Genomic DNA, 27,926 nt, shown 5'->3' with positions numbered 1-27,926 from the left:
GAGTAATGACTCAGAGACAGTCTTGTCTATTATCACATTTTTATTGCATGTTCTGTATATAGTTTTTCAGAACAGGTTAAAACCGTCCAAATTTTGGATAAAAATCAATCTTTAAAAAAAAAAAGTCGCATTTTCTTCATTTTTTGATTTTTTTTTTTTTGACCATAGATCATTGTACAGACAATATTTTCTAGTAGAAAATTTTGTTAGATTCCATCCACGACAGGGTCGCTACAGCAGTGGACGATCCTCTTTTTAAGCGACGTCTGAGATCGCATGTAAATCGAAAAAAATTTAATTTTTTTCTTAAAAAAAAAGGCCTTCAAAGATTATCGAGAGTTCGTTGAAGACATGTATCGTTCTGGACAACCTTCAACCTCTTCAAATGAAAGCATTAATAGAGTGAAGGATATGGTGATTGAAAATCATCAGGCAAGTGTTAGAGAGATCTCTCTCTCTCGACATCTCTCGCGAGTCCGTTCGAAACACTTTGGTGAATATTTTGGGTATGAAACGCGTTCTTGCTCGACTCGTACCGATAAAGCTGATTTTTTTTTTTTTCAAAAAGAGTACCGGAAACAGATCTCTTTGAACCTGTTTGATCGTGCGAACTCCGATCCCACATTCATGGAGAGTATTATAACTGTCGATGGGACATGATGAGTTTGACATGCAAACAAATCAACAATCGTCGGAATGGAAAGGAAAACAACGAGCCGAAACCAAAAGCAACCACGGCAAACCCGCTCAAAATTCAAGGTGATACTCATTGTTTTTTGTCGATATTCGTGGTTGTTTGGTGCATCGTGCATCTGTTCCGTAGAAACAGATGGTCAATAAGGAGTTCTATTTGGCCGTATTGAGACGTTTGCGTGAGAACATTCGTCGAAACGGCCGGATTTGTAGAAGAACAATTTTTGAATTTTACCCGATGATGATGCACCATCGCATAGAGCCACGATTGTGTCCGAGTTTAGAACCAAAAACACAATGAATACCATTGATCAACCACCGTATTCACCAGACATGACTCCGTGTGATTTTTTCTTGTTCCCCCAACTGAAGTTGCTTCTCCATGGAACCCGTTTTTAGTCGATCGTAGAGATAAAACCACATTCGCTGATGGTGCTGAAGGCCATTCCAAATAGTGCTCATGAAAAATGTTTCGAGAACTGCAAAAATCACTGGCATACGTGTATTACATCTGGTGGGGATTACCTTGAAAGCGAAAACATAAATATGGATGACTAATTAAATATTTCCAGGTATTTTTTGTCATTTGTCGAAAGGGCCGATATTGGAAAACTCTAGCTACAGCTGCCATACAAATAAAACGATAGCAATAAAGTGCTTGCATTGAAAATATTTATAATACAAACTGGCCAAAATTCTTGTAAGTAAACTCCTGTATCTCTCGCTACCATTTTTTAATCTTTATTTTCATAATACAGGTATATTATGTGGAGCTATTAAATTAGAATTTAGAAGTAGTAGAATTATATTATATGTTTCTCAATATGGCAGCAGAGTTTCAATCAAGAGGTCAAAAGTTGCTCAAAAACAGCGCTATTACTTCTTCAGCACCAGCGAGGTTAAAGATAAGGTAAAGACTACATAACATCCGTGAGCACCGTACACCGAACTTACTTTCACTGTCTGACTTTATCAATGACTTGACATACTCGTTGAGATAAACTGACGAAATGTTGGCGGATTGCACATTTAAAGCGATGCATTGGCTAATATTTTTATATAAAATTATTTGATTTGATAAAAACTCCAAATTTTCCATCAAATTTTTCTTCTTAATTTGCGTCTATAAATAAATTTTTCGAAGAGTCTTGGCCACCCGTGACATCTGCGCTGCCTCTTTCAACACACGCATGCGATTTCCATACAAAATACACACACATTCTTATTTGAGTATATAATTTTATATATATTTTCACATCACTTCGCTTTCAGCAGCCACTCATCCGTCAAGTCACCGCCATCACGGCTGGGCGTTTATCACTTCGCTACTATTAATTAAGCTTAACGAGGTTACAACACCGCCACCGCTACGGCGACGACGGTGAGCAACAGCCCCAGATAGCACTCACACTGCCACCATCAAAGGCACTATACATGCATATGTACAAACACACATATATATACATGTGTTACACTGGTGTATCAAGTGCTTAGCTCCTTCGGTCGGCGTCTTCTTCATTAACATTCGCTCCAATTGCTGCCATTGCCGCCATAAGCGTCACTAAGCTACAAAAACCTGGAGCAAAATAAAACAACAACAATAACAACAACAAGATGCATTAGAACACGCGCTGCGCTGTCTTTGGTGGCATCAGCTGCTGCTTACTTAAGCCTTACCTCTTTTACCCTCACGCTTGTGTTCGTGTGTGTGTGTGTTGTTGTTATAAGTTGAAACGCAAACTTTTTGGCGAATCCATCCGGTGGCATAATGAAATTTCGCCCTCATCTCATTAGTATTTTAAAAGTAGCAAAGTATCAGCGCGAGCAACACGCTCATGTTTACTTATATACAGGCATATTTACTTACATATATGTATGTATGTATATTATATATTCAAATTTATACATACATATATATGCCACCGCTACCACCACCCGCCCTGCCCAAGTTCCTTTAACCCCTTCGTAGCTTCATGACACCTTCGTTTCTGCGCTCTTCATCTGATTTAGTTCAACTATTTGTTGTTGTTGTTGTATTTATTCTTGTTTTTATTGTTGTTTTTGTACTACTTGTTATTGTTGCATACTGCTCCATTTGCAAAAAGTTGCTGCAGTTCAAAGTATTTAACCTTTTCTTTGCCTTGCTGCCTCCACTCTCCTTTTTCTCCTCCTCTTCTGCTTCTTCTTCGTGTTCTTTTGGCGTTCTCTCTCCACGGCTCTTCATTACGTGAGTGTCCTTTGCGTTCAACCCTTTTTGTGCTGGTTAACGCCCGCACCAGGCTCACCACATTCATTTGCCTAAGTATACTTCGCCCTTAATGGCTCCGGCCTGCCTTCGTTCCTTCCTGCCTGTCTTCCCTGTCATTATCGGTATCCTTTGACTCTGGCCTCTTGGTGTATTTCGTTTTTAATAATGATAATCATTCGTCGCTTTTGCTTGTCGCTGAAACTTTTCCAACTTGATATGTTTTTGCGTTTTAGCAATGTTGTTGTTATTCTCAATTCTCACTGTTGTTGTTGGTGTACATTTCACAAGGACTTTCCTTAGTTTGTTGACACATTAACGCGATTAGCAGCTTTTGAATTTATTTGTGAAACACTAAACGCTTTCAACTGCTTTTTCGGCAGCAAAGTTTCGACGAAGTTGTTGTAATTTCAAGTTTAGAAAGCGTATTTGTGGGATTAGAGATTACTTTTAGCCGCTTTTTATGTGAAAGGTAAGTAGTTTTAATAAAATAGTGTTTTTAGACTTTGCTATAATAATTCTGCGTTGATTCGGTTAGAATCGGTAAATTCTTCTTCTTTATTGGAGACTCCAAGTGTAGCCTGGTCCTTCTTCACCTGGTCTTTCCTACGGTGTGGAGGTCTTCCTCTGTTTTCCCCAGCGGGTACTCCGTCGAATACTCTAAGAGCTGGAGTGTTTTCATCCATTCGAACGACTTGACGTAGCCAGCGTAGCCGCTGTCTTTTAATTCGCCGAACTATGTCAATATCATGGTATATGTCGTACAGCTCATCGTTCCATCGACTGCGATATTCGCCGTTGCTAATGCGAATCTCTCGAAAACTCGTAACGACGGCTCAACAGATGCTGTCATCGTCCACGCCTCAGCATCATTTAGCAGGACAGCGATGATGAGTGACTTGTAGCTATGGTATTTGTTCGTCGAGAGAGGACTTTAATTCTCAATTGCCTACTCAGTCAGGCAGTTCTTTTTCGACGAAAAGGTAATGTGTGCTGATCTTTCTTTCATTGGTCTTTTCTAAGATTTGGCGCATGGTGAAAATCTCATCTGTAGTAGATTTTCCAGGTCTAAGCCACACTGATACCTGTAAGGTTCAATCAGTTTGTTGATGGTGGGCTTTAATCGTTCACACAATACACTCGATGGAACCTTATATGCGTTGTTGAGGAGGCTTTTTGTGAATTGGACAGAATACACTTAAATTCCAATCGTCGGACATGCTTTCGTCGGACCGTAATCTACAAATAAGCTGATGCATGCTCCTTATCGGTTCCTTGCCGCCCAATTTATATAGCTCGATCAGCAATCGGGGAGTTGATTTCATTATTTTCAACTCAGAAAACTTACTTATTTTTAGAAGCTCTACTTCCATCTAACTCCAGTATTTCGGTTTTAAAAATATTCAAAATTCCGAACTTGCATACCCGAGTAAGTTCTTATTGAGAAAAGAACGACTAATCGTCTAAAGTAACACTCTCAGAACTTCAGATGTTTTACATAAACTTTTTTGTTTTTCAAAATAGTTTAGTTTTTAGTGCTTCCGGAAAACTTGCAGTAATTTTTCATTTCTTGTAAGAGTCAGTTTCGCCTGGCATATTTTACAAAAAGACCATGTATGTATCTCCGCACATGTGGTAGCATTACTAGGACCATTATATTATGTAGCGATTTTTCCGATCAAGAATTTAGAGGTTCTTAAAATATCTCTACACATTTTTAGCAATTAAACTGGACTGTAATTTAGCATCGAGCCAGTTTTGAGCGATAAGCGAGGCTTGATGATACTGAACGCACTCTATTTTAAGATCCAGTACAGCGTGCAAGCTTCGTGAATTATACGTAAATATTTTATTCTGTTACAGCAAATTATTCTGCCGAAGTTTTTGAATAAGGAAAAGCCTGCCATGGCTTACCATGCCATCTATCAGTACTTATACGTTCTTATATAACCTCAAGGGTTAACATATCAGTGGTAAACAGCAGTCCATTTAAATGTCTTAGTTCCAATGTTAGTGGTGTTACGCGATCTTGGAGTCCTCAGGAAAGTCCAATGTTTTAAGCAGTATTTGAAAGCACTAAAAGTTCTCAGACCAAATCAATTAAGAACGAGTTTGGTTACATATTTTAACAGTCCCAACTTGGGAAACAGGATCAAGAAGAAGAAATGCTTTAATTATGTTGATGGAGATCGCTGTCGGCATTTAAGCGAAGTATCACTTTCGAACGTTCTTGCCTTCTAGGTTTATACCAAACAATCAAAGATCAACAAAAAGTTGATTCTGAGATCTAATAAAAGTGATGAAACTGACCGATTTTCTCTATACCTAAAAGCTTTTAGATTTGGTGCTTCGAGTGGAATACCACTTCTGTCATTGTTCTTGAAGTGAAGACAAACAAACCGAAATCTTAAATGACTACATGTTCGGAATCAGAGTTGTGACAGCGCAATTCCCTACCTTGGTAAGTTTCGAAATTCGATTCACTAACATCAGTGTGAATTCTCCAAGAAGAATTTTGTTGTGTACCATGTGACACAATCTTCTGTAAATAGAAGAAATATGAAGAAATATGTCAACATCATCATCTTTTAAGCTTCCATATCTTGTTTTCGCTTGGGTAGCTACAAGGGTTCTCGAAGCAGTTGAAGTAAGATTCCGAGTAGAAATGAAAATTACAAATGTTGTTGAAACGTATCATTAAAATGTTCGGAGTCGGTTAAGATTTATTTGTAAAATAAGATCAGGAAAGATTTTAAAATTAGAGGGGGATTCGATCATATAGCGAAAACTCTTGACTATTTTGGTCTGGTTTGAATACAGCTTTATATTCAAATATGTATTTACTCGTACTGTCTGTCTAAACTCCACTTTTCTTGCTTAACATATAAATATACAATTTGCCGGGCGCTAAAGAGGGAAGCTGATATTTTTAAGGGGTTCTCGAAGGAATCCGAAAAAATAATAATAACCCAACTGCCCGGGAGCTATGAAGAGAAGAAAATTAAAAGCTCTCGGCTCACCTTGATGCCCTGGAACTATGAAGAGAAACAAATAAGAGCTTTCAGCTAGTTTTGATGAAAGCTCACATCTGCTAAGGCTGACTAGAGCTTGATTTATATTGAAATACCGCAAGCTGGCTACCATAACGTGGAAATTTCGTGGCGCAAAAGTGACTATACAAGTTATTAATAACACTTTACGTATATTTTATGTTATACGATACTCAACTAATTCCTACAATAATCAGATAAAAGGAAGGTTGCCACTTAGAAGCAAAAATCAAATCTCTAAAATCATAAAGACAATCAAATTTACCGTTATTTGAAAGAGAGAAAAAAAAAATTGTTGAAACAAAAAATCATTTTAGAATTAATTTAATCTTTTCAAGTGATTTACACGCCCGTACACACACTCACACTTGCAAGCGTGGATGCGGGTGCGTCGTGTGCCCGCTCAAACCGCTTCGCACGCTGCACGTTGCACGCACAATGACAATCGTTTTCTCAAATATTTGCCAAAGGACAAGTATTCGCAATTAAATTTCCTCTTATGCAAACGCGCATACACACCCACACGCACACACACACAGACACTTAGTCGCGCGGGCATTCGAATTAATATGTGCATACATGCGTGCCAATAAGCATATGCAAATGTGTGTAAGCAAACACATACAGTATCCAATTTCGAAATTACTTGACGTTGAGGAATTCGCTCGGAAATCGAAGGAATTTAATTGAAGTCACGATTTCGCATTTGCCGCAACTGCGAATTGTATGAGTGAGCAGTGTGAGCAGGCACGCATATATGTATGTATGTGTATGTGTAGTTATGCCTACAACATACGGTAATGACGCTGTAGGAAATTTTGAGAGCGTTTAATTATTTGAAAAAAAAAATTAAGATTCTTTTTACATTTTCTATGAATTAATATGAGAACGTAAAGATAATGACCCTGTAGGAAATTTTGAGAAAATTTAATTAGTTGAAAAAAAATTTAAGATATTTTTTACATTTTCTAGAGATTGATATGAGAACGTTAAGGTAATGCCCTGTAGGAAAAATTTAATTATTTGAAAAAAAGAATTTATATATATATTTTTTAATTTTCTATGGATTTTCTATTGTATAATAAAATAATTCCTTTTATAAAACTTCACAAAAAAATAAAAAAAATTAAAATATAACAAACAAACGTGTGAAAGAAATTGAAATGCACAAGTGTTGCTTTTATATCGAAAAAAAAAAACAAAAAATTAACAAAACGTTTCTATAATTTTTTTTTTGTAATAAAAAATTCGGAAAACACAAAAAGTGCTCAATGATCCCCCTTTAAATCACATTACCATAATCTGTTATGTAAAAAAAATTTAAAAATTTATTAAAATTTAATTTTTGCAGCAAGACATATTTTTCCTACAGAGTCGTACGCAAATGCAAAGGCATTGCAGTCACACACGCGCCCGTCTCGATCACAAGACAATCGAAATCTCATTTGCGTTAAATCAGTCACTCACTTTGTACGGTTGTACGCATGTGTGTGTGTGTTTAAAAGTAAATCAAGCAATTACTTTAGCATGCAAAGGCATGTCCGTGTGTCCTTTTTTCGGTTGCTGCTATTTGCTTAAATTCAATTAAATACGCATTTATTTCAGTGATATCTTTGCGATTTTTGAATTTTGATTTTTCCGAAATGTTGGCATGCGACGGAGGGAGTTTTGCACTCAAAATAGTAAGAGAGTAAATTTCGATTACGCCAATATGAGAGGGTAAGACAGATAGAAAATAATTGAAGTTTTTCCTATAGGCTATTGTACCATCTCCTATATGGCCATAAAGTTCCAGCACTCTCAATAATTCTAGGAGCTTGCTGTGCGCGATTAAGGTGATGAGCCAGCTTCTACAAATTGCTGTGAATGTAGTCAAGAAGGAAGTGTTAGGTTGTTTCCACCTTGTCTTCTTCCGTACAGCTTCTGCAGATGGCGTATGGTAAGATTTCTACCTTACAGCATAGACGCCAATAGGTCAATGGCCTGTTAAAAAGTTCCACAACTTAGGAGAGGTTAGCCTTACTGAGGGCTTTTGGCCTTTTGAGATAGCACATGTACCGATGGTGGCTCAGCGCTGGCCAAGCTTCCGCGAAGCATAACCGCCTAGTTGTAGAACGCAAGAGAATATGGGAGCACCTGCCTTTCCTTGTAAGTACCAGCTTTACAATTTCTTGCGATTAAATTAGGCACTTCTTGACCAATCCTGAATGCACTGTTAATGAATTCAAAGCCAGTATCCCCGTTCTGCTATCTAACTGGATGGTAACTTTTCCGAAGGAGGCTGGCCTCCGGTGCAGTAATTCGAATGCTACCTTAATGGTCGCAACATCGGCTTGTAAAACAATGCTATAGTCAGAAAATCTGAAGTTGGAGTTGATAGAGAGCTCCTGACAGTAAACCCCTCCTCCAACCTTACTCCAAACTTTGACCCATCCGTAAAGAAGCTCACTGCCCCTCTCCTTCAATGACTTCTTCCCAACCACAACTCCCTCGGCGGTAAATGAGCAGAGAAAGAACCGTCAGAGTTCGGTTTAACGACTACCTGATCCAAAGGATCCGATGATTCAAAGTGTGTGCGGATTTCCTAGTATTTAGACACGTGTTCTTCTAGGCACACAGATTCTCTAAGTCTAATAGCAATTTTCGCAGTCATAATCGTTCATATAATGACTACGAGCACTATGTGCAAGACGGCATTAAGTGCCATGGTTGGAGTGGACCTAAGTGCACCACACATTCTGAAGAGCGTCGCCTGGAACGCTCTCGAGTTTCTTTGCAAGTATGTTATAGGGCTTGAATGTGGTGTCTTAGAGCCAGAGGACCACTTTTAGTGAAGGACCCCAAATTTTACCTTTAACTCGTCTACAGCAGTATAAGGCAATTGATGTTTTTTCTGCTCTCTCATCGATGTTCAGCTTCCATGAAAGCTTTCTACCCAGGATACGCCCCAGATATTTGACTGTTGCCCTAAATTCGCCGGTTGCAGACGGATGTCTCCCATTTGCAGCAGCGGCGCCACCGGGATCTTGTATTTTCTAGTAAATAAAACCATCTCGGTTTTTTTTATGTGGATGGCGAGACCATAACTACTGATCTTGACTATAAGCGCTACATCGTCCACATAGGCAATCACCCGTCAGCCACGATTCTCAAGTTTTTTAAGCAGATCGTTAACGACCAGGACCCATAGAAAAAGAAAGAGAACTCCACCTAGTGGACTACATGCGTTGCTCCATGCGTTGCCCCATTCCGTTTCAATCACTCTGTGGCATAGGAGACTGAAAATGAGATGTTTGAGGTTTGATTCAACCCCAAGATCGTCCAGAGCAGTTACCAAAGCTTGCTCAATATCAAGGAAGGTCCCAGCAGCGAATTTTTAGCCCTAATGTCTTCCTCAAGCAAGTCCGTATTCACTGACCTGCCTTTAAAATAAGCAAGTTGCGCTCCTGACAAGTCGTCCCTCGGAATGCGCCTACTTATGTACCAGCCCATTTGCAGTTTTTTAGTAAGAAGGAAGAGAGGCTGCTGAGCCTGAAGGTCTTGGTCGTAACGTGGATGCCCCTACCAGCCTTCAGAATGAACGTAACTCTGGCTCGCCTATAGGATTTTTTTTTGAAAAATAAAAAAATAATTTTAAAATTATGAACAAAGTCTTTCTGTTTTTTGCTCATAGCAATATACTGAAAAGGACGTACAAGACCAGTAGCTCTCGAGCGTATTTTTGGAATATTGAAACAATCACTTGACAGACAGCATGAATATAACTATAAACTTCTTGCCAGGTGGCAACTTTTTTCTAAAACTATATTAAAGTTTTTCAAACTTTCAAGCCCCAAAATTGACTTTTCGATTCCTCGGTCATTACATTGAGATCTAGTATATCTCTGGTACTTAATTCTTAGAAACATGAAATCAACTGATTTTCAGCCCACCAATCACCCGCTTAAGTCTCACAATTTCTCTTCCAAATCTCCCTCACAAAAGCAGCTAAGAAAATTCAACTCCCCTGCCACCATCATTAACTACCCAACAAGTAACCGCTGCATAGCTTTTTAACTTTCTTCCAATACTGTCATGGCCACCGGCATTGCCTGAACTGCCTAACAACCTAACAACCACTTAAGACACACCTGCCACTTAGGCTTCGGCGGCGCTTTCGCTACGCTCACTTTATTTGTAACTTCCTGTTTATTTATCTATGCCGTTGCTCACTGTTTTCCTGCTTTTCCTTCGCACATTTTTTTCCACTTTTCCAGCATTTATTGTGCTTAACAGTTTTTTTTTTCACAACGTCCACTTCATTTCTTGCCGACGCCGCGTTTATGTCTCGACTTTCATCCATTTTTGTCTAACGACTTCCGCCTTTTAACTTATGCCCCTCGGCTGCCTTTACTGGCATGCTTCTTCCAGCATTGTTGCTTTAATACAGTCATTTTGAAGATTCGGCTTTGCCGTTTGCGCGTGCTTTAAGCTTCCGGCATCCATTAAACTTCATTAAAAATTTAATATTCTCCACTCGCATTCATTATTATTTTTATATACTTAAATTTTTCTTTTCGACATATTCTCCCCTGTTGCCTTTTGGCCGTTTCGTGCCTGCGTCGAACCTCTAGTTCGGTTTCCTTCGGTGTGGTCATGGTGTTGGCTGAGGAGCTGGAATCGCTCGCGTGTCGAGTGGCGGTTGTTCAACGCGTTCCACTCACCTGCTTTTTATTTATTATTATTTGTTTTTTTTTTTTGTTTCCTACTTTATTCACTGTTGTTGTTCACTTCATTGTATGCAAATTTGTATTTTCTTTGTGCCCCAAAGTTTTCTTCATTGATTTCGTGCTCATTTTAACTTTTGATTCAAAATTGGACTTTCTTGTTATTGTTGTTTGTTTTTGGTTGTTTATTTGTCCGACTGATTTAGGCTTGTTAGGCTACTGTTGGGGTCATAATTTGTAATTCAAGTTTTTTTAGTAGAATTCTGTTCTCTTCGTTGTTGTTTCTTTGAGATGATAAAGGCCATGATATAGCTTTAAATTCGGTATTGATTAAAGTTTCAAGTTTTCGATAAATGTTAGAGATTTGTAGCGGAACGAAATGAAACTCTTAAGGAGTAGAGACGATCTGATCGGATTGAGCTGATCTTTTTCTCATCGCCCGATGGCCTATTGCCATAGTAAAAGTTTCAGCCGAACTTGTGATTTCTACCGCGTGTGGAGGAGGCCGTGTTCGCGAAATTTAAGGTCGGTAATTCGATTCTAGCTTTAGGAAGGAAATCGTGCAATGAAATCTAAGAGCGCTTAGATTACACTGGGGAACACAATTTTTGTTGACTTTGATTTAATACTTGTTTTTGAGTGACTTTTGGCCTCTGAATCCAAAAATAACCTCCTTTATTGTCTAGCACATCAACTTTTGAAGCTACAGAATACCCTCTTTCTCCCAATAGTCATATAAAATATCCTTACGAAACAAAGTAAAGATGAAAAATTATACTGAATATACTGTTCACAAATTGTAATTTAATTTGAACAAATGCTATTAAATCACATTTTTTGTAAAGTGAAATTGTCATTGTAGAAGGGATAAAATGGTTTTCTCAAACCCGGACATCAATATTACGGTAAAAATTTTCTCTTATAACTCTTTCTGGAGTGTTCAGTTTGTGGACAATCTCGCTTGATGCTCCAACAATAGTCAGCCATCATGTGCTCATCCCATCTTCCCAGATACTGAGCCTCCATGGGTTGCAGGTCTTGGTGGAAACGCTCTCCCTGCTCATCACTGACTGCACCAAGGTTTGTGGGGAAATTGGCGAGATGACTATGTAGAAAATGCAATTTGATGCTCATATTAGAAACCTAGCCTTTTGAAACTCTCCAAGAGTTGGTTGACAATGTCAATGTAGTTCTCTGCTCTAGTATTTCCAAGAAAATCTTTGATAATGGTTTTGAATGCCAACCACTCGTTCTTTTGGAGTTCTGTCATTGTTTCGATGAAATGTTCATCTTTAACGAGTTGCCGAATCTGTGGACCATTAAATACACCAGCCTTTATCTTTTTAAAAGACAGTCCAGGAAATGCCAAAATTAACTACTTGAAACAGTCCCCTTCAGAGGACAAAGTTTTAACAAACGGTTTCATGAGTCCAAACTTTATATGTAGATGGGAATACAATGTTTTTCCTGTCGGCAACTGGTTTATGTAGAATGTTCGGATCACCAGGTTTTAGCTCAGATCTTGGCGGCCAATTCGACTGCACTCAATGCTTCTCACGAGCTCTGCTGTTCCACAAAAAACAGGGATACTTTGTGTATCCTCGTTGCTGACCAAGAAGGAAGCAGACCATTTTAAGGTCAACACAGATGATCCACTTATACTATGACATGTATTGCAGCAAATCAATTACTCTCTTTATGTCTTCATATGCTTCTTGTAAACGAACAGAATGTCCGATTGAAACTGCACCAAAGACATTTCCATTGTGCAATAGTACACACTTCAAGCTCCTCTTTGAGCTGTCTATGAAAAGTTTCCATTCAGTTGCGTTATATGTTGGAATTCCCAACACTGAGTCCAGAGTCATTTCAAAAGTATGGCAGAAATTCACTTTCTCTAGATTGAAAGTAGGATACCGTAGTTCCTTTTTCAAGCAAGTTCTTCGCATACAGTCTGGATGCCATCAGCTCTGAAGCTTTTTTGGATAGTCCCAAATCTCGTGCCAAATCATTCAACTCATTCTGATCAAATCCCTTTCGAGCAGAGTCGTCTTCAATTTCAAAGTCTTCATCGTTGGAGTCACTTGAATCATCATCACACACGCTTTCTTGTATTTCTGATAGGGGTAGTTCTTCGAAAACTGGCACTGGGATTTCAGCTGAATGAGGCACTGGGCGTATAGCCGATAGTAAAATGTAAATCTTACATTTATTTTTTTTTTTTGTTATAACCTGACGTTTTCACCATACAGAAATAACAGTCACTTGAATGATCTCTGGGCTCTCGCCAACTCATTGGTATACCAAATGGCATTTTATCACGTGTTCCCTTAGTCCACATTCCTAAACTCTCGACACACTGCTTGCACACCTTGTGAGGGGCCCAAGCTTTATCCTGATCACCGATTTTCATTTTAGAATACGATAAATACGCCTGACAAATGGACTAATGTTTCTCCTTTGACTTGGAATAGTAAAACTGCCACAAATATAGCAAAACGAATCAGCACTGTTTATACACCTTCGACGTGAAATGCCAGAGACAGACATGATCTAAAGGAAGGAGAAGTTGTTCTCAGGAATAAATGTAAAAAAAATCCTTGTTTAAAAACCGGACGTAACGTATGAGCACAAACAACGTCTCACCACACAATCTCGCGCGAAACTGAACTTGCTCGTATGGGAAGAAGAGAATGACGCCGTAGGTCACCAACGACAGGTTCATACATGTCCCAACTACCGTCTAGACGATTGTCGTCACAAGCAATAACCTGCTGCTATTCTCCTACAGTGATATTCACTTATTCCAAATAAAAAAAATTAAACTTCCGTCTATAGAAGAGCGTACACCGTTTATATCCGTTCTTTAATGAGCTCCAACATGAGAGCACATTGGTTGAAAATATGCCCGGATCTGGCATTAGAGTGCCTAAACTTAACTATAGTAGACATCTCAAAACGCCACGTTGGTCATATTCTACGGAAAAATATTTGTACATTGGAAAAATTCTTCTGATCAGCGTTTGACGCTCCTTAAGCCCAATCTGAAGGAGTTCGTTCCCTTTAGAGACCGTGAACAAAATATTAGTCTTCTGGTACATGTAAGATTCGAAAACTGTTCTAACGACCCAAAAAATCAGAGTGTATCGAGCTAAAAAGACCACCATTTTTTTTTTTTATTTTGCTTTCCTTTTTGTAAGTACCTATCGATAACGCTCAGTTGTACCAAAAACGGCTACCGCATAGAAAAAGAGCCCAAGATCTCGGATTGACAGACTACGTATTAAAGTTACATGATATATTTGAGATCCTGCTCCAGCTTAAAAGACGGCATGGATCATATCCTGTACGAAATATTGAACATGAGAGTGATGTCGGCGCAATGGTTGCCATATTCGCAACCCTCGGACCGATCCAAAGCAGTATTTGACATTTGAAACAGTTCTCACAGCAGACAGTCCAAATCGAGAACTAATCGTTCAAAGGACTCTACTTTGCCGAGTTGTTGAGCCGATTCAACGTGAAATTGAAGAAAAATCAATTTAGCAAAAAATGGATGGGCACCCAATATGACAGCATACCGTTTCACTGTTTTTCTAACTGGTTTAAGACTATTGCTCCATTCACTGTTCGGTTCGGTAGTACGGTCTCGAACTAAAAAAGGTTGGCTACAGAAAGAAGCTCGATGTTTGGGTGCCACATGAATTGTCTGTGAAAAATTTATTGGACCGAATTAAAATCTGTGATTCTTTGCTGAAACGAAATGAAATTGAACCATTTCTGAAGCGAATGGTAACAGGAGACGAAAAGTGAATCAAATACGACAATAATGTGCGAAAAAGATCATGGTCCAAGTGTGGTGAAGCTCAACAAATGGTCGCAAAGTCAGGATTGACGCCTCGAAAGGTTATGCTGAGTGTTTGGTGGGAGTGGAAAGAAATCATCCACTATGATCTGCTCCAACCTGGCCGAACGTTTGACTCTACATTTTGCTGTCAACAACTAGTGAGATTAAAGCAAGCAATCGAAAAAAATGGCCCGAACTGATCAACAAAAAGGGCTTCGTCTTCCATCAGGACAACGCTAGACCACACACATCTTTGCTGACTCGGCAAAAACTGGGAGAGCTGGGCTGGGAAGTTTTGATGCATCCACCATATAGCCCTGACCTTGCACCATCGGATTACCATTTGTTTCGGTTAATGCAGAACTCCCTTAATGGAGTAAAGTTGGCTTCAAGAGAAGCCTGTGAAAATTACTTGTCGCAGTTTTTCGCCGAGAAACCAGAAAAGTTTTACACTGATGGAATAATGTCTCTTGCGGAAAAATGGCAAAAAGTTGTCGACCAAAATGGTGCATATTTGGTTCATTAAAGTTCATTATAAATATAAAAAAAAACAAGTTGAAGTTTGATTAGAAATACGAAAAGACTTTTTCGACTACCCTATATTGATTTTAAACGTTATCTGCCACACTGCCACCTGCCAAATTAACAGTTAGCCAAATCTCTTAAATGGATTCCAATGGAATCGAACGCAGCTGATACGAAATTTATACAAGTAAACTAAGAAGATTGAAGCAATACACGAAATGTTAACTAAATTTCCTTTCTGATGCTTTATATAAATAGTGTTTGTAATCTCCGATTCCAGATCAATCAATACCAGATATTAATATTTGATTATTGCTGCTTTGGTTTGATATTGATATTTCAGGCGCTTACTCCTCCTCATAGCTACCTCCAATACCTTCTTGCGATACTCACATAATTATAATTAATAGGAGTAAAGCTTTCCTCCAGCCCACGTGCCACGTAACCCCCAACAACCTGTTAGCACTTGAGAGCTTTCATTCACTGCACTAAAATCACATGAAATTAATTAAGTCTGCAATTAAAATGCTAAATATTGTAATAATCAAATATTAATAAAGTGTTTGTCAACGCATCAGTGATTCCTCAATGAGCAATAATCATCGACTGCAGCGAACAACAACACAACATGCGTAGCAAGTTTGCTGCCCAATCCACAAATGCCGCAACAATAAAATGGTTACGCATGTTCATCTATTGGCCACAATGCCACACACACACCCACGCTCTAAGCCATGCACACACTCTTACTCGCTCGGCTGAGACAAATGAACTGCCTTGGCTGCAACCGGACTGATCCGCATTAGTTCGTATGAGCACGAGCGTGAGTGACTTACATGGCATGCAAATTTGAAAACTTCCACTTCTGCCACTTGCTACTTGCCACACTCGTAGGCGCTCGTGGTGTGGCAAGCAATTTTCCAAATGCATTTCCTGTTAATCAGCAAGTATTTAACGCTTAACGGTAACAATGCAACAAAATAATTACAACGACGCTAATGATTACTCGAAGTGATTAAATGCATTGGCTGTTTGTTTGCTTGTGTGTGTGTGTGTGTGTGTCTATCCACAACAAAGGGTTGCATTTCGCTTGCTATTGTTGTTGCTGCTTTAGCTCTCTTCTTGCCAAGGCAATATGGCGAAGATTGCGAGTGCTTATTGACAGCAGCAAAACGCTAAGTCCCCACAAAACGCAACGGGCACTAGAAAATGCAAAGATGCAAAGCAATGCAGATCAACTTAAGTGCTTTGACGACGCCGACAACGACGACGACGACGACGGCGGTCCAATCTCCGAAATGGACAGCTCTCACTGGTCGACGGCACACGTAGTAGTTGTAGCGTGAAGTAATAAAGCTTGTACATGCTTAGAGAGATTATTCGATGCGGAGCGGTAAGTGCGAGACGGGAGGAGGGAAGTGCTCACCTATATTGCATTTCAGGAGCTGCTGCTTTTGCTACGCCTGGGATTATGCATTTCCGGTCGAATGAACACATGTTCATTGCCATACATCGGTTTACATGTAGGTATATTTACTGTTACATTTAATGGGTTGTTTCGTTAGAGCTGCGGAATTTTAATCTGCAGGAATGTAGACAGGATAGTCATGACTCCGACTCTATAAAACAGTAAATATGTTGTTAGGTAAGTGAGAGAAATTTTCAAGCTCAAACTACGGTTTCATTATTATTAAAAACAAAAGAAACAAACGTTAAATTCGGTTGCACCGAAGCTATAACCCAGTGACTAATACAAAAGTTTCCTTAGGTTAGGTTGGATTATCTTAAGAGGTAGATGCTGATAGGATTCACACTTGTTTAGCCTGCTAAGCGCACGCGAGGTCTATTAGTCTAGTGCTACAACGGATCACACCAATGGAAAACCAAGTCGGCTCCTTTCGATATGAGAGATTGATCCTGAGAGAGATCACACTTGGTTAACCTTTGCAGTTCCCGACGACTCCGCTGTGACCAGTCAACCAAACGAGTCTGATGATTAAGTAACCTGATGCTATTTCTAGTGAAGACAGACATTCTTTGCCTACCCTTGAGAATTCAGTTAGCGAGCTCAGCGCAAATATTGCCGCTCTGCTGTAGAAATGAATGCTCACTTCGCTGAAAGAGATTACACTTCTTAGCAGCATGCTTACCGCCACCTGTATAGCAGTCAATTCTACCTAAAAAACACTACAGTGGTCCAGTACCCTAAGGCTAAGATTGCCGAGAGCTCCTTACAGAAAACTGCCCTTCCAATCTTTTCTTCTAGCTTCAACCCATCCGTGAAAAAGCTCACTGCACTTCTTCTCCAGCGACTTCTGCTCACGCACACCTCCAGTCAACCAAGTTTTCAGAAATTCAGTTGACGGATGAGAAAATTTCGGCGTGTTCATTATGAAATACACCTGCCGGCAAAGTTCACGTAGTGCACCGGACATGCCGATGAGAACCACACTTTGGATACGTTCAAGCTTCTTAGAAAGTGTAGCATTTTTGAGCGCCCTCCACCAAAAAAAAACACCATTGTTGGCTAGACTATGGTTCGGTAAAGCCAAAACACTATCTTTGAGTCCCTGACTTTTGCCTATAGTTCTTCTACAGCAACATACGGTAACCGATGCCTTCTTTACTCTCTCCTCAATATTTGGCCTCCGTGAAAGCTTTCTATCGAGCATAATCCTTAGGTATTTCACCTTAACGATTGGTTGAAGACGCGAGCCGCCGAATAAGGGGATAGGGAACTCTCGGATTTTGTACCTCATGGTAAATAAAACAATTTCAGTTCTACTTGGATTAGCTGTCAGCCGCTTCCATTCGTTGGATACCGCAACGATTATTTACCATACAAGAACTTGATTTTGACCGTTTAGCTTATATGCAGCTATACGCTTTAGTGACTTGATTTGAACGACTCAGCTCACCGCACTAATCACTTTCACACATATACACTTTATAGGGTCTCTCTCCAACGTTTCCTTTTAGGTGTTACAAACATCATGGCAAACGGAAGATACTCTGTTTAGGGTATAATAAGTTAGCATGATTTTACAAAGCGTATATTAGCGAATCTCCGTCTCTCCGGGTTATCGTAAGGAAGCAAATGGGAAGTGAACCCTGAGCGGTGAAGATACACTTTGGATGTTTCTTGATGCTCACTTTCCCAGCAACACGTCCTTTAGGGGAGATATCTCTCGGAGCGCTGCAAGACGATTGCGCGGCCTTTATCGACCTTCTGGATGAACGGCACTTGACCTAGGCGAACAATTCGTTCAAAACTTTTAAGTCCCCGTGACCAGATGGCATCATATCAGCACAGCGGCAGCAAACTGTTAAGTAGTTATACAACTGGTTGGCACCTATCTATGCGAACTGCATAAGACTGCGTTACATCCCCTGTGCTTGGAGACGGCTCAGATTCATGTTCATACCGAAGACCGGCAGGGGCTTCCACTTTACCCTGGGGAGAGTGATGGAGTTGTAGTTGGGAAGAATTCGTTGGAGGAGAGGGGCAGTGAGCTTCTTTACGGATGGGTCAAAGCTTGGAAGGAAGATTGGTGGAGGGGTTTACTGTCAGAAGCCCTCTATCAACTCAAGCTTCAGATTTACTGGCCGTCCAGGCTAAGGCTGCAGCTATTAAGCTAGTAGTAGATTTACTGCTCCGAAATGCAGCCTCCTTCAGAGAAGTGACCATCCACTCAGATAGCAGAACGGCGATACCAGCCTCGAACTCATTAACAATGTATTCAGAGCTGGTCAAAAAGTGCCTAACCTCGCTATTACTTAATAGCATCAAGTGTCTTTATGATAAGATTGATCAGGGTGCCACGCCACAGCTAGCAAGAAAGGGTAACCTAAAACCGCTATCGGTATAATGGGAGCGGGTCGGTGCTTCCGTATCCGCTTGTGTTTCACTACTAGATAGCTGGGCAGCGCTGAGCCACCATCGGTACATGCACTGTTGCAAAAGCCTTTTGACCCAAGGTCGAACACAAGAGATCTAGTGATCTCTTTAGCCTCAATAAGACTAACCCCTCCCTATATTTGGAGTTTTTAACAGGCCATTGCCTTATTAGGAAAGCGAAAATAACAAATCTTTGCAGTGAAGGAACCAAAATGATTCCTTCAAGCACGCAATGCATTACCCTGTATATAGAATATAGAATAAGTTGCATCCACACATACATCCAAAGCTCTATGCAGCAGTTGGTTGCACTGGCGATCTTATCATTAGCTCGGAAAATAAATTTAATTAAAATGGAGCAACAACAGCAGCAGCTGCAGCGTGTGCATGCAGTTCATCAGCACACACAATTACATACATACATACACAGAAATATAATAAGCAAGCGATGGATGAGAGACGCACACAAAGAGGCTGCAGCGCTGTGGAATGTTGTTAATTAATTACTAATGCATTACTAATGCTCGGGGCACCCAAAGCAAGCTTATCACACACAAATACCAAATGAAAATTACGACAACAAAAACAACAACTCATACAATGCAAAAGTGCATAAAATTATTTGTTAAAGCTTTGACGAAGTTTTCCGGTGGACACACGCAACCAAAACTAAAACCAAACCACTCAAGCCTTTGGTCAACACCTGCTAATGCTAGAGCTCTAAGCTCAAGACACAGCCGGTGCCAATGTGCGTCAGTAATCTTATATTAAGTGCAGCATTAGATATTTGTGGCAAGTGTATATATTATATGTGCTGAGAGCTTACGCCAACCACTCTCCTTAATATGCAAATAATTTTCGAAATGAGCAAATAATTTGGGAGCTTAGCAGTTGAGCATTAAAAATTACTACTTAATCCGTAGAGTTGCTTTTCAGCCTGGGACTAAAAGGATTTTTCCGGATAATTCTTATTTGTTTTTACTTTTATGCAAACCTTTTTTTTGCGTGCCGAAAGGATTGACATTAAAAGCTCGCGCGTAACTGTCGCTGACCCTAGTAATCGCTTTGTAAATATGCCAAAAGCGCGACGGGAGAAAGGGTTTAGATTTGATTATAACCAGCATGCAATTTAAATTCATTTGTTTGGCAAGTTTTTCGCTACAAATCCTATAATAAATAAATGAAAGAAGGGACGATTCTGTCAACAGCAAGAAAGAGTGGAGAAACCTTGCTACAACCCTTAAGAGCTTCCGAAAAAAAGGAATGATGATACCAAATGCAAATCAGTGAAGGCGAAAAAGCGTATTTGACAGCAAATCCTCGAGCATTATCGGCCACTTGGCTCGGCATTTAAAATGTCACGCGGCATTTGGGGCGACATTAAAAATCTTAATGGCTGACGAACATAAAAAAAAACAAAAAAAAAAAAAAATGTAAAAAGTACTAAAAAAATAGAAAAAAATACGAAAAAAAATATAAAAAATACAAACAAAAAAATAAAAAGGAAACAACTGTAGAAAACTCCTAAGAATTTGAAAAAAAAACCAAAAGACACACGCTTAACGAACCGGCATTGCTTAATGAGCAAATTGTCAAACGCCACAAATAATCTACCGCCCCAAACCTCAACCTTCGCTATCAACCATATCCGTACCAGCCCAGCAAACCAACCATCTTTGCTACCCCAACTTAAAAAGAAACTTCAGTTTTCCTAAGAAATGAAAAATACAGAAATTCTTCCGAAGAAAAAGCTTTGCTAGTTTGTATTTTCTTTTGGTTTTCGGTGTGAGTAGTCACTTTGTGGAGCTCAAAATAAACAGCTACGGTGATTTAATTTTCTGTTTAGTGATTTTCTTTTTATTTCTCCCCCACCTACTATCACGCTCACACCCAATCAATCAGTCGGTTTGCTTTTTTCTCTCGTTTAGCTTGCTCATTTCACGTCACCCTCCATTTGCTTTCGAAAAATGATGTAAGAAGGAAATCTTAACGCAGACAAACCAGTAAAATGACCTTCGAGTAGCGTAGGATGAAGTGTGGCGGCTGCACGCGATGGATTGATTGATGGCAGGCAGACAGCAAGCATCAGCTTGGAGACTCGGCAGATCACATGCCGTTCAGTTATACAGTGATTCAGAGAAGTATGATTATTTAGCGAAGACAGGAACCATTTGATCAAAATTTATCGTTCAGTTCTCAAACCGAAAGAGCAACTGTTGAAAGCCGTTCCAATGAAAATCCTCAACTCATCTACTCTTAGTAAGTGCGGAATTACGTAAACAGACCTAAACAGACCTGAGTTTAATAATTTTTTCATAAAATGGTGCATATCTTTGCTAAATAATGAGTTGTGTCTTCGCTAAACGAAGTTTCTACGTAATTCCGCAATACTAAGAGTCGATATGAGTGGTTTTCGTTGGAACGACTTTCAACAGTTGCTCTTAAATACTTATTTCTAAGTTCCGCTTCCTTCATAAAGTATTTTTGACAAACATCAAGCAGAGCTTAACATAAAAGTATAACCTATGAGGGTTATCGAATATTCGATCAAGTCTGTGGATTAAGAATTCAGTTTATTTAATAAGATTTCAGTACTTGCCTCAATAGATCAAATTTTTTTTTTGCAACAGAGGGATACACATATCAACTATCGAAACGAAATCAGCTATTGCAAACCAAATATTTGTCTTTGAACTCAGATCCCAGTTCACGTGGTCTTTTTATAAAGTAATTTCATATTCAATGTTGAAGTAGGCTGATCTGGATTCCCATTTCAGCCAATAAATGTAGAGAGAATCCTCTATTTAAATTTCATCAATAATCAAACAGAATTTACCGCACATAACTGCATCGAATGATTACAGCACCTTCTCCCCAGTTGCCAACAAACTTACCGCGTCCACTGCGTCCAACGAAGCGCAAATCATTGAATTTGGCCACTTGATTTTTCATAACGGCCGTACAATTCCGCAACTCCGCCGAGAAGTTCTCATCGTTCCCCGCGCGTATTGTTACAATCGTTCCGTCCATTACCTCGCCCAAGGCGAGCACTTTAAAGGCAATTGGTAGCGTTTTGTTCGAGCGCCAATGCGTGGGCAGCGTTGTGCAGACCTGTGGAAATAATGAACAGATTCAATTATATTTCCCCATTCTGTTTGAAAATAAGCTAAATGTTTACTGTCAATAAATTATTTGGTTCGGTAATAACTAATTTGACTGGCAGCAGTTAGGACTGCTCTATGGGGTCAATACAGTAAAAATTTAAAAATTAGATTTAAAGTAATTTGTTTATAATTTCGCTTGAAGTTCCATAAAAATTTAAAAAGATCAACAAAACGTTCTCTTAACTACGTATTCACTTCTCTTTTTCTTTCCGAAAAGTCTGGCTGCACTAAAAATCTCATCTAGCAGCTTTCTCTGTGCTAATATTTACAAAACGTGCTTTCACAGCCTTCAGCAATTTTCTGGACGAAAAATCATACTTCACTGTATGCGTAATATTGGAGTCTGCGACATAGTTCAAAGGGGCTTAAATCTAGACAAGGGATGGGGCAATACCGTAGGGTTAAATATCAAGCCGTCAAAAACAACCGTTGTCGCTTTTACAAAGCGAAGATCTCTACCGCGGTTGAGAACCCTAACAGTCGGTGGCAGGGAGTTAGAAGTGTCTAAAGAGGATAAATTCCTTGGGCTCACATTAGACTCAACCTTACGGTGGATTTAACACTGTCCAAAGCCACCAAGGCACTCATAATATGCAGACGCCTAGCCGGCAGATCTTGGGACTGCAAGTCAGGTATCTTAAGATGGCTGTGTACCATGCTCGTGAGGCTTATTGCCACTTATGGAGTGGTTGCTTGGGCATCTCAGGCAACGCAGTGTTCGGTAGGTCTTCAACTATCGAAGCTGCAAAGGCTTGTCTGTATCTGCGCTTCAGGGGTAATGCGCACTTGCCCAACCGCAGCTCTTAAAGTCATGCTGGATCTTACACGGCTGCATCTAGTGATCAAACAAGAAAGGAAGCATATCATGCAGCTCATGGCAGTAGAGGGTTTTTCGTTAAGGGAAAATAATGTCATCTCAACAAATAAAGGTCTTAGGGGAAGACACACCACTACTACTGAGAGGTAGCACTATCTAGTATTACACAGACTCGAAACACCGGAAGGCATTGGAACAGAACCGCATACCAAGTTATCCATACCAATAGAACGTTTCCGAGCATCTTCTGAATATATAGCTGAAGTCTTTGCTATAAGTCAGTGCACAGAAATCAATATCCATCGTAACTATCGCAACCAGCGTATCACTATACTTAGTGATAGTCAAGCGGCACTAATGGCGATGTCAGCGTATGTGGTCACTCGTGAAGGAGTGTATAGGAAGGCTGAAATGTCTATCAGTTTGCAATCTGGGTGCCGAGGCATTAAGGGGTAACCGGCAATGAGCTGGCCGACGAACTAGCCCATTCTGTGGCAGCGTCCAGAATGGATGGAGGAGAGAGTGGGGAGAGAACAGCATTGGCAGCAGACAGCACGAATGAGCCATGCTAAGCTACTTCTAGGAGGGTACAACCTTACAAGGCTTATGGATATTATCAACCTTCCGAGAGACAAATTCCTTCTCCTTGTCGCGCTCCATACAGGGCACTGCATTCTCAGAAAGCACTTATACAACATTGGCATAGTCTCCTACGCAGACTGCCGGTTCTGCGACATGGAACAGGAAACTTCAGAACACTTGATTCTGGATTTTCCAGGAATTTACAGAAGCAAGCTCAAGGCCCTAGGTTTAATCTACTTGGACAGGGATAGTATCACCTCAGTCGCGCCCAGCAGGCTCCTGGAATTGTTCAGGATGCTGGACCTTTGTGGCCATATGTGATATAGGTGAGGGCACAATACGCCATAGGTCGCAGTGCAAATCCTCAATTTTTCTATCTATCTATCGGTTGAAAAACAAGTTTCGTCATTTATTTTTGAAGAACCAGGACACCATTTTACAACAGGTTCTTACAGAATTGGATTTCCGAATTCGAAATAATCCAAGTCGTACTGAAAGAGTCGTCGTTAGCTTCGTTATAAGATTATATAAATGATGACAACTCTCAAAGCTTTAAAAGCTGAAGTACTCATTCTCTCTTCTGAGTGGAATTTTTAACCATTTCTTGAGGACAGAAAGGCATTGCAGTATATTGCAACGCTGACTGGACTTCAAAGCTTCATTCGTCCGCAGCAGCTATAATGAATTTCCCATTGGATTGGTATTTCGGAGGAATGCTCTATCCATAAATGAATTATAAGTTTCATACTATTCACAAATCCTCAGTGCCGAAGTACCGATTTCGTTTCGCTCGAGCTTTCACCAAACTGATTTGATAACCATCTGTTTTGAGAAGGACGGCAGGTAGTCAAACACAAGTACTCACTCCTACCTTAAGAAATTTGATCAGCGTAAAAGTTTTCCTAAGCTTTAAATTAATTTTGGCCACCACTTAACTGCCATATTGCTTTCCATAAAGAGGAAAATATAACAAAAGCGTAAAAATCACTTGAAGTTCACTCAAATATGTTACAAATGGTCTGTAGAGATCATATGCGGCCATAAATATTCAAATTATAAGCATTTTAAAATTATGTGCTTTCCCTTAAAGCTTAAATTAACATTTTCGACTATCGCATATTATTTTTATATTTTTTCTATCGAATAAACTCCATCTTATACCAATATATTGCTGCATATATTACCAAATATTACAAAAGCTAATTACTAAAACTTAAAAACTGCGTGTGAAAGCTCAAAAATTTCCACTTTCTCCATAAAAAGCTTCGTCTTATACCAATATATCGCTTCATATATACGTATTACCAAATATTACAAAAGCTTAAGACCTTCCTGTGAAAGCTCAAAAATTTCCACTTTTTCCATAAAGAGCTTTCATCAAATATTTTAATTCTATCTTATAAACTCACATACAAGTAATAAACAGTTAAAGTAGTAAATTCAAAGTCACAAATTTGCATACTTACCACATGCGGTGAGCCGGTCTTCACCAATTCTCCCGGATGTTCGGCCAGCAACACATCAACCGTACGCTCGAAGAGATTCTCCGGTGTTAGATATGGGCTCGTATCGACGACTTTCTTATTACTGCCGCTCGTATTATTATTATTAACACTATTATTATTGTTGTTGTTGTTATTTGTATGGTTATTAGCATTAGTGGCTTGACGTTTCGACGGCGCACCGCTAGCGGGCGGTGGCTGCTGATGATTCGTGGTTGAACTCACTTCACTTGAGATGTGCATTTTTCCGGATTTTCACACGAGACACAATTTATTTGGGGTTTATGAAACACGCACGTTCACGTCGACGAACTGCAATTGGAAATATTTCAAAATTCACCTTTTTTTAATTTTTTTCCTTTTTTTATTTTTTTTATTTTATTTTTTGTTTTTATTTTTCTTATTATGCTAGAAGTTTGTTGTGTTAAGCGATTGGCACGAATAAACTTTGAACTTCAATTTGGCAAATGAGCCGCATATCCGCACTTCATTTGCATACCAACGGGGGGAGGAGGGGTATAATACAAAGTTAACGGCGTCAAGTCATGTGTTGTGTGCTTGCTTGTAAGCTTTGAAGTGTGTGGCCACAGCTATCAAAGCGTGTGTGTGGAACCTGTTGAATGGCAAATTTGCAAAACGGAAACGGAAGTGAACTTTCGTCAATTTCAAATGCACAGAAATACGCACGCACACATACATGCATATAATTGCGAAAGTAGTGGCATTTTTGGCGCTTTTGAAGTTGTTCTCTCTTATTTTTCTCCCACTTTCTCCCCCTCTCAAGTGAAAGGGTTGCAAGCAGTCGCAGCAAATTCACAAAAAACATCAAAAAGTTCAATTCAAAGTATTGTCACACACGCACATACACATATAACGGCACCGGCACACAGCACTGTTATCCTTTGATCTTCGCGCTGTTTTTCGCGTGTCGCGCCGCTCAAATTGAGTGCAACAATTTTTCACCACAAAACGGCACGCACGCAACTTTCAGCTGCAATTCAAACGCGGCAAAAAGTCACACAAAATTTACAACAACAACACATACTTTTGTTGCTTTGAATTTTTTCGGCGCTTGCTACGGCATTCTTTTGTTGCGTCCGCATCGTTATGAATCCGTCATTCGATTAAGCAAATCAACTGCCGAACGCCGACACCAAACGCCACACAAACAAACACACACACACTCACACATGCACAGGGCGGCGCATGAAATGAAAAGTGTTTGCTGCGTAAAGTTAAAAGCCAAAAATGACAAAAAAAACTTAAAAAAAAAATCAAAAAAATTAAAAAACGAAAAATAAATCGACGAAAACTGCAAACTGCCAAACCGTGGCTGATAATGTGCGGCGTTGCCATATGTTCACAATCAAGCAAAAGTCATGCAGGCGCGCTTGAACATGCCAAACATGCACACACATGCTAAATACTCACACACACACGCATTTGCATACATTTATGTATGTGTGCGTGTGTGTGTTTGTGCAACATAGTCCCTTACAATGGCGCGTATCCTGACTGCTCGCAGCTGTTTCCAGTTGTAAGCATTAATATGGAAAAAAAAACATATTTATATCAATGCTTATATGCTTGTATATGTGTATGTACGCATGCTGTTAATTGCGTGCCCACTCTATTACAACAACAATCGCGCCATTGTACAAGAACATTTTACAATTTTTATTTTACAGTCTTTTTATTTTTATTTTTTTTTTACAATTTTTATTTTATTTTTATTTTACAGTCTTTTTATTTTTAACTTTTTTTCAGTTTTTATTTTCCATTTCCTTCTTTATTTACCGTTATTCACTCATTTATTCACTTGTACACGTATTTGCGATTTTTATTTTCGCAATTGTCGCACAGTTTGTTACGCGTTTGCCTTTTTTGTAACAATTTCCGTTTTCATACTACTTTTTTGTAATCAATTTGTTGCTGTTTTTACTTGTAATTTTTATTTCCATATCAAGTGCCTGCGGTGGACCGAATCTCCGTACATGTTTATGCGCGCAAATGTACCGCAAGAGGGTGTTGAATGGGCTACTGAGAACTAACGAGCAGTTTCAGAATAAAGAGTATATTTACCTGGTGACATGGGTTCACGGTTTCAAAAAGTCTTTATTAGTTTTATTGTCTTTTTAAATTCTAAAACACCTCTAGAATATTATTCTAAAGTTTCTTGTTGATCCGAGTAACAGTTTCGGAGATACAGCCTTGAGAACTTGTGCGCTCGAGGCTAGCTAGGCTAAGTGACTCGGCTTTAAAGTCGTTTTCTCGAAACTGTGTTTTTGAAGTCGGTTGGCAAGATTTCTCGAGAACTACTAGACCGATCTTCATGAAATAATTTTACATAGGTCTTTGATATAAAAGTCTTAGACGAAGAATTTTTTTTCGATTACAACTATTTCAACAAAAAAATTTCGACAAATTTTCATTTTTTTTTTTTTGAAAAATGTCTGCTAAAAATCCAATTTTCAGTTTTTTCCCCCTTCGTTTAAGTTCTAAGTTAAAGTTTTAACTAAAATACATATTTTTCACTTTAGATGCTCCTATAAGGAGTTATCCTGCCAACGCGAGCGCATCTTTTTTCCGAGGGGTCAGCGGAAATGGCGTCGCAATGACCGAGTTTAACATATTTTTTTCCAAAAAATATCAGAATTTCTTTGCTGATAGTGTATGTTTGCAACAATAAACAATTCTAATAAAATATTTAATTTTTTAAATGAGAAAAAAATTGATGAAAAAAGGCTGCTTTTTACACGAAGAAACCCAAAGAAAGAAATAAATATTAATTTATGGGCATTAATAATAATTAATTTTTAATTAAAAAAAGAAATTTTTTCTGTTTAAAAAATAGTAATAATTGTCTCATAGAAGGTTTTGAATTTTTAATTTTTAAT

General features: G+C 39.2%; 1 protein-coding gene across 4 annotated transcripts in view; it reads right to left on the bottom strand.

Annotated features, from left to right (window-relative positions):
• Positions 1-27,926, bottom strand: part of LOC126758283 (uncharacterized) — a 90,534-nt gene that overhangs the window by 52,138 nt on the left and 10,470 nt on the right. For 3 of the 4 annotated variants that reach the window (XM_050472498.1, XM_050472500.1, XM_050472499.1), the window contains exons 2-3: positions 24,994-25,341; positions 21,859-22,075 (exon numbers count right to left, since the gene is read on the bottom strand). In XM_050472498.1, coding sequence (XP_050328455.1) covers positions 21,859-22,075; positions 24,994-25,272 — 496 coding nt within the window. In that variant the 5' untranslated portion in view covers positions 25,273-25,341. Of the gene's footprint in view, positions 1-21,858; positions 22,076-24,993; positions 25,342-26,826; positions 27,140-27,926 lie in introns of those variants that run through there. The other variant, XM_050472501.1, reaches the window with a different exon arrangement.

The sequence above is a fragment of the Bactrocera neohumeralis genome, chromosome 5, assembly GCF_024586455.1.
Source record: "Bactrocera neohumeralis isolate Rockhampton chromosome 5, APGP_CSIRO_Bneo_wtdbg2-racon-allhic-juicebox.fasta_v2, whole genome shotgun sequence".
NCBI lineage: Eukaryota > Metazoa > Arthropoda > Insecta > Diptera > Tephritidae > Bactrocera > Bactrocera neohumeralis.
The sequence above is the reverse complement of the archived record's forward strand: the minus strand, read 5'-3'. Positions and strand labels throughout refer to the sequence as shown.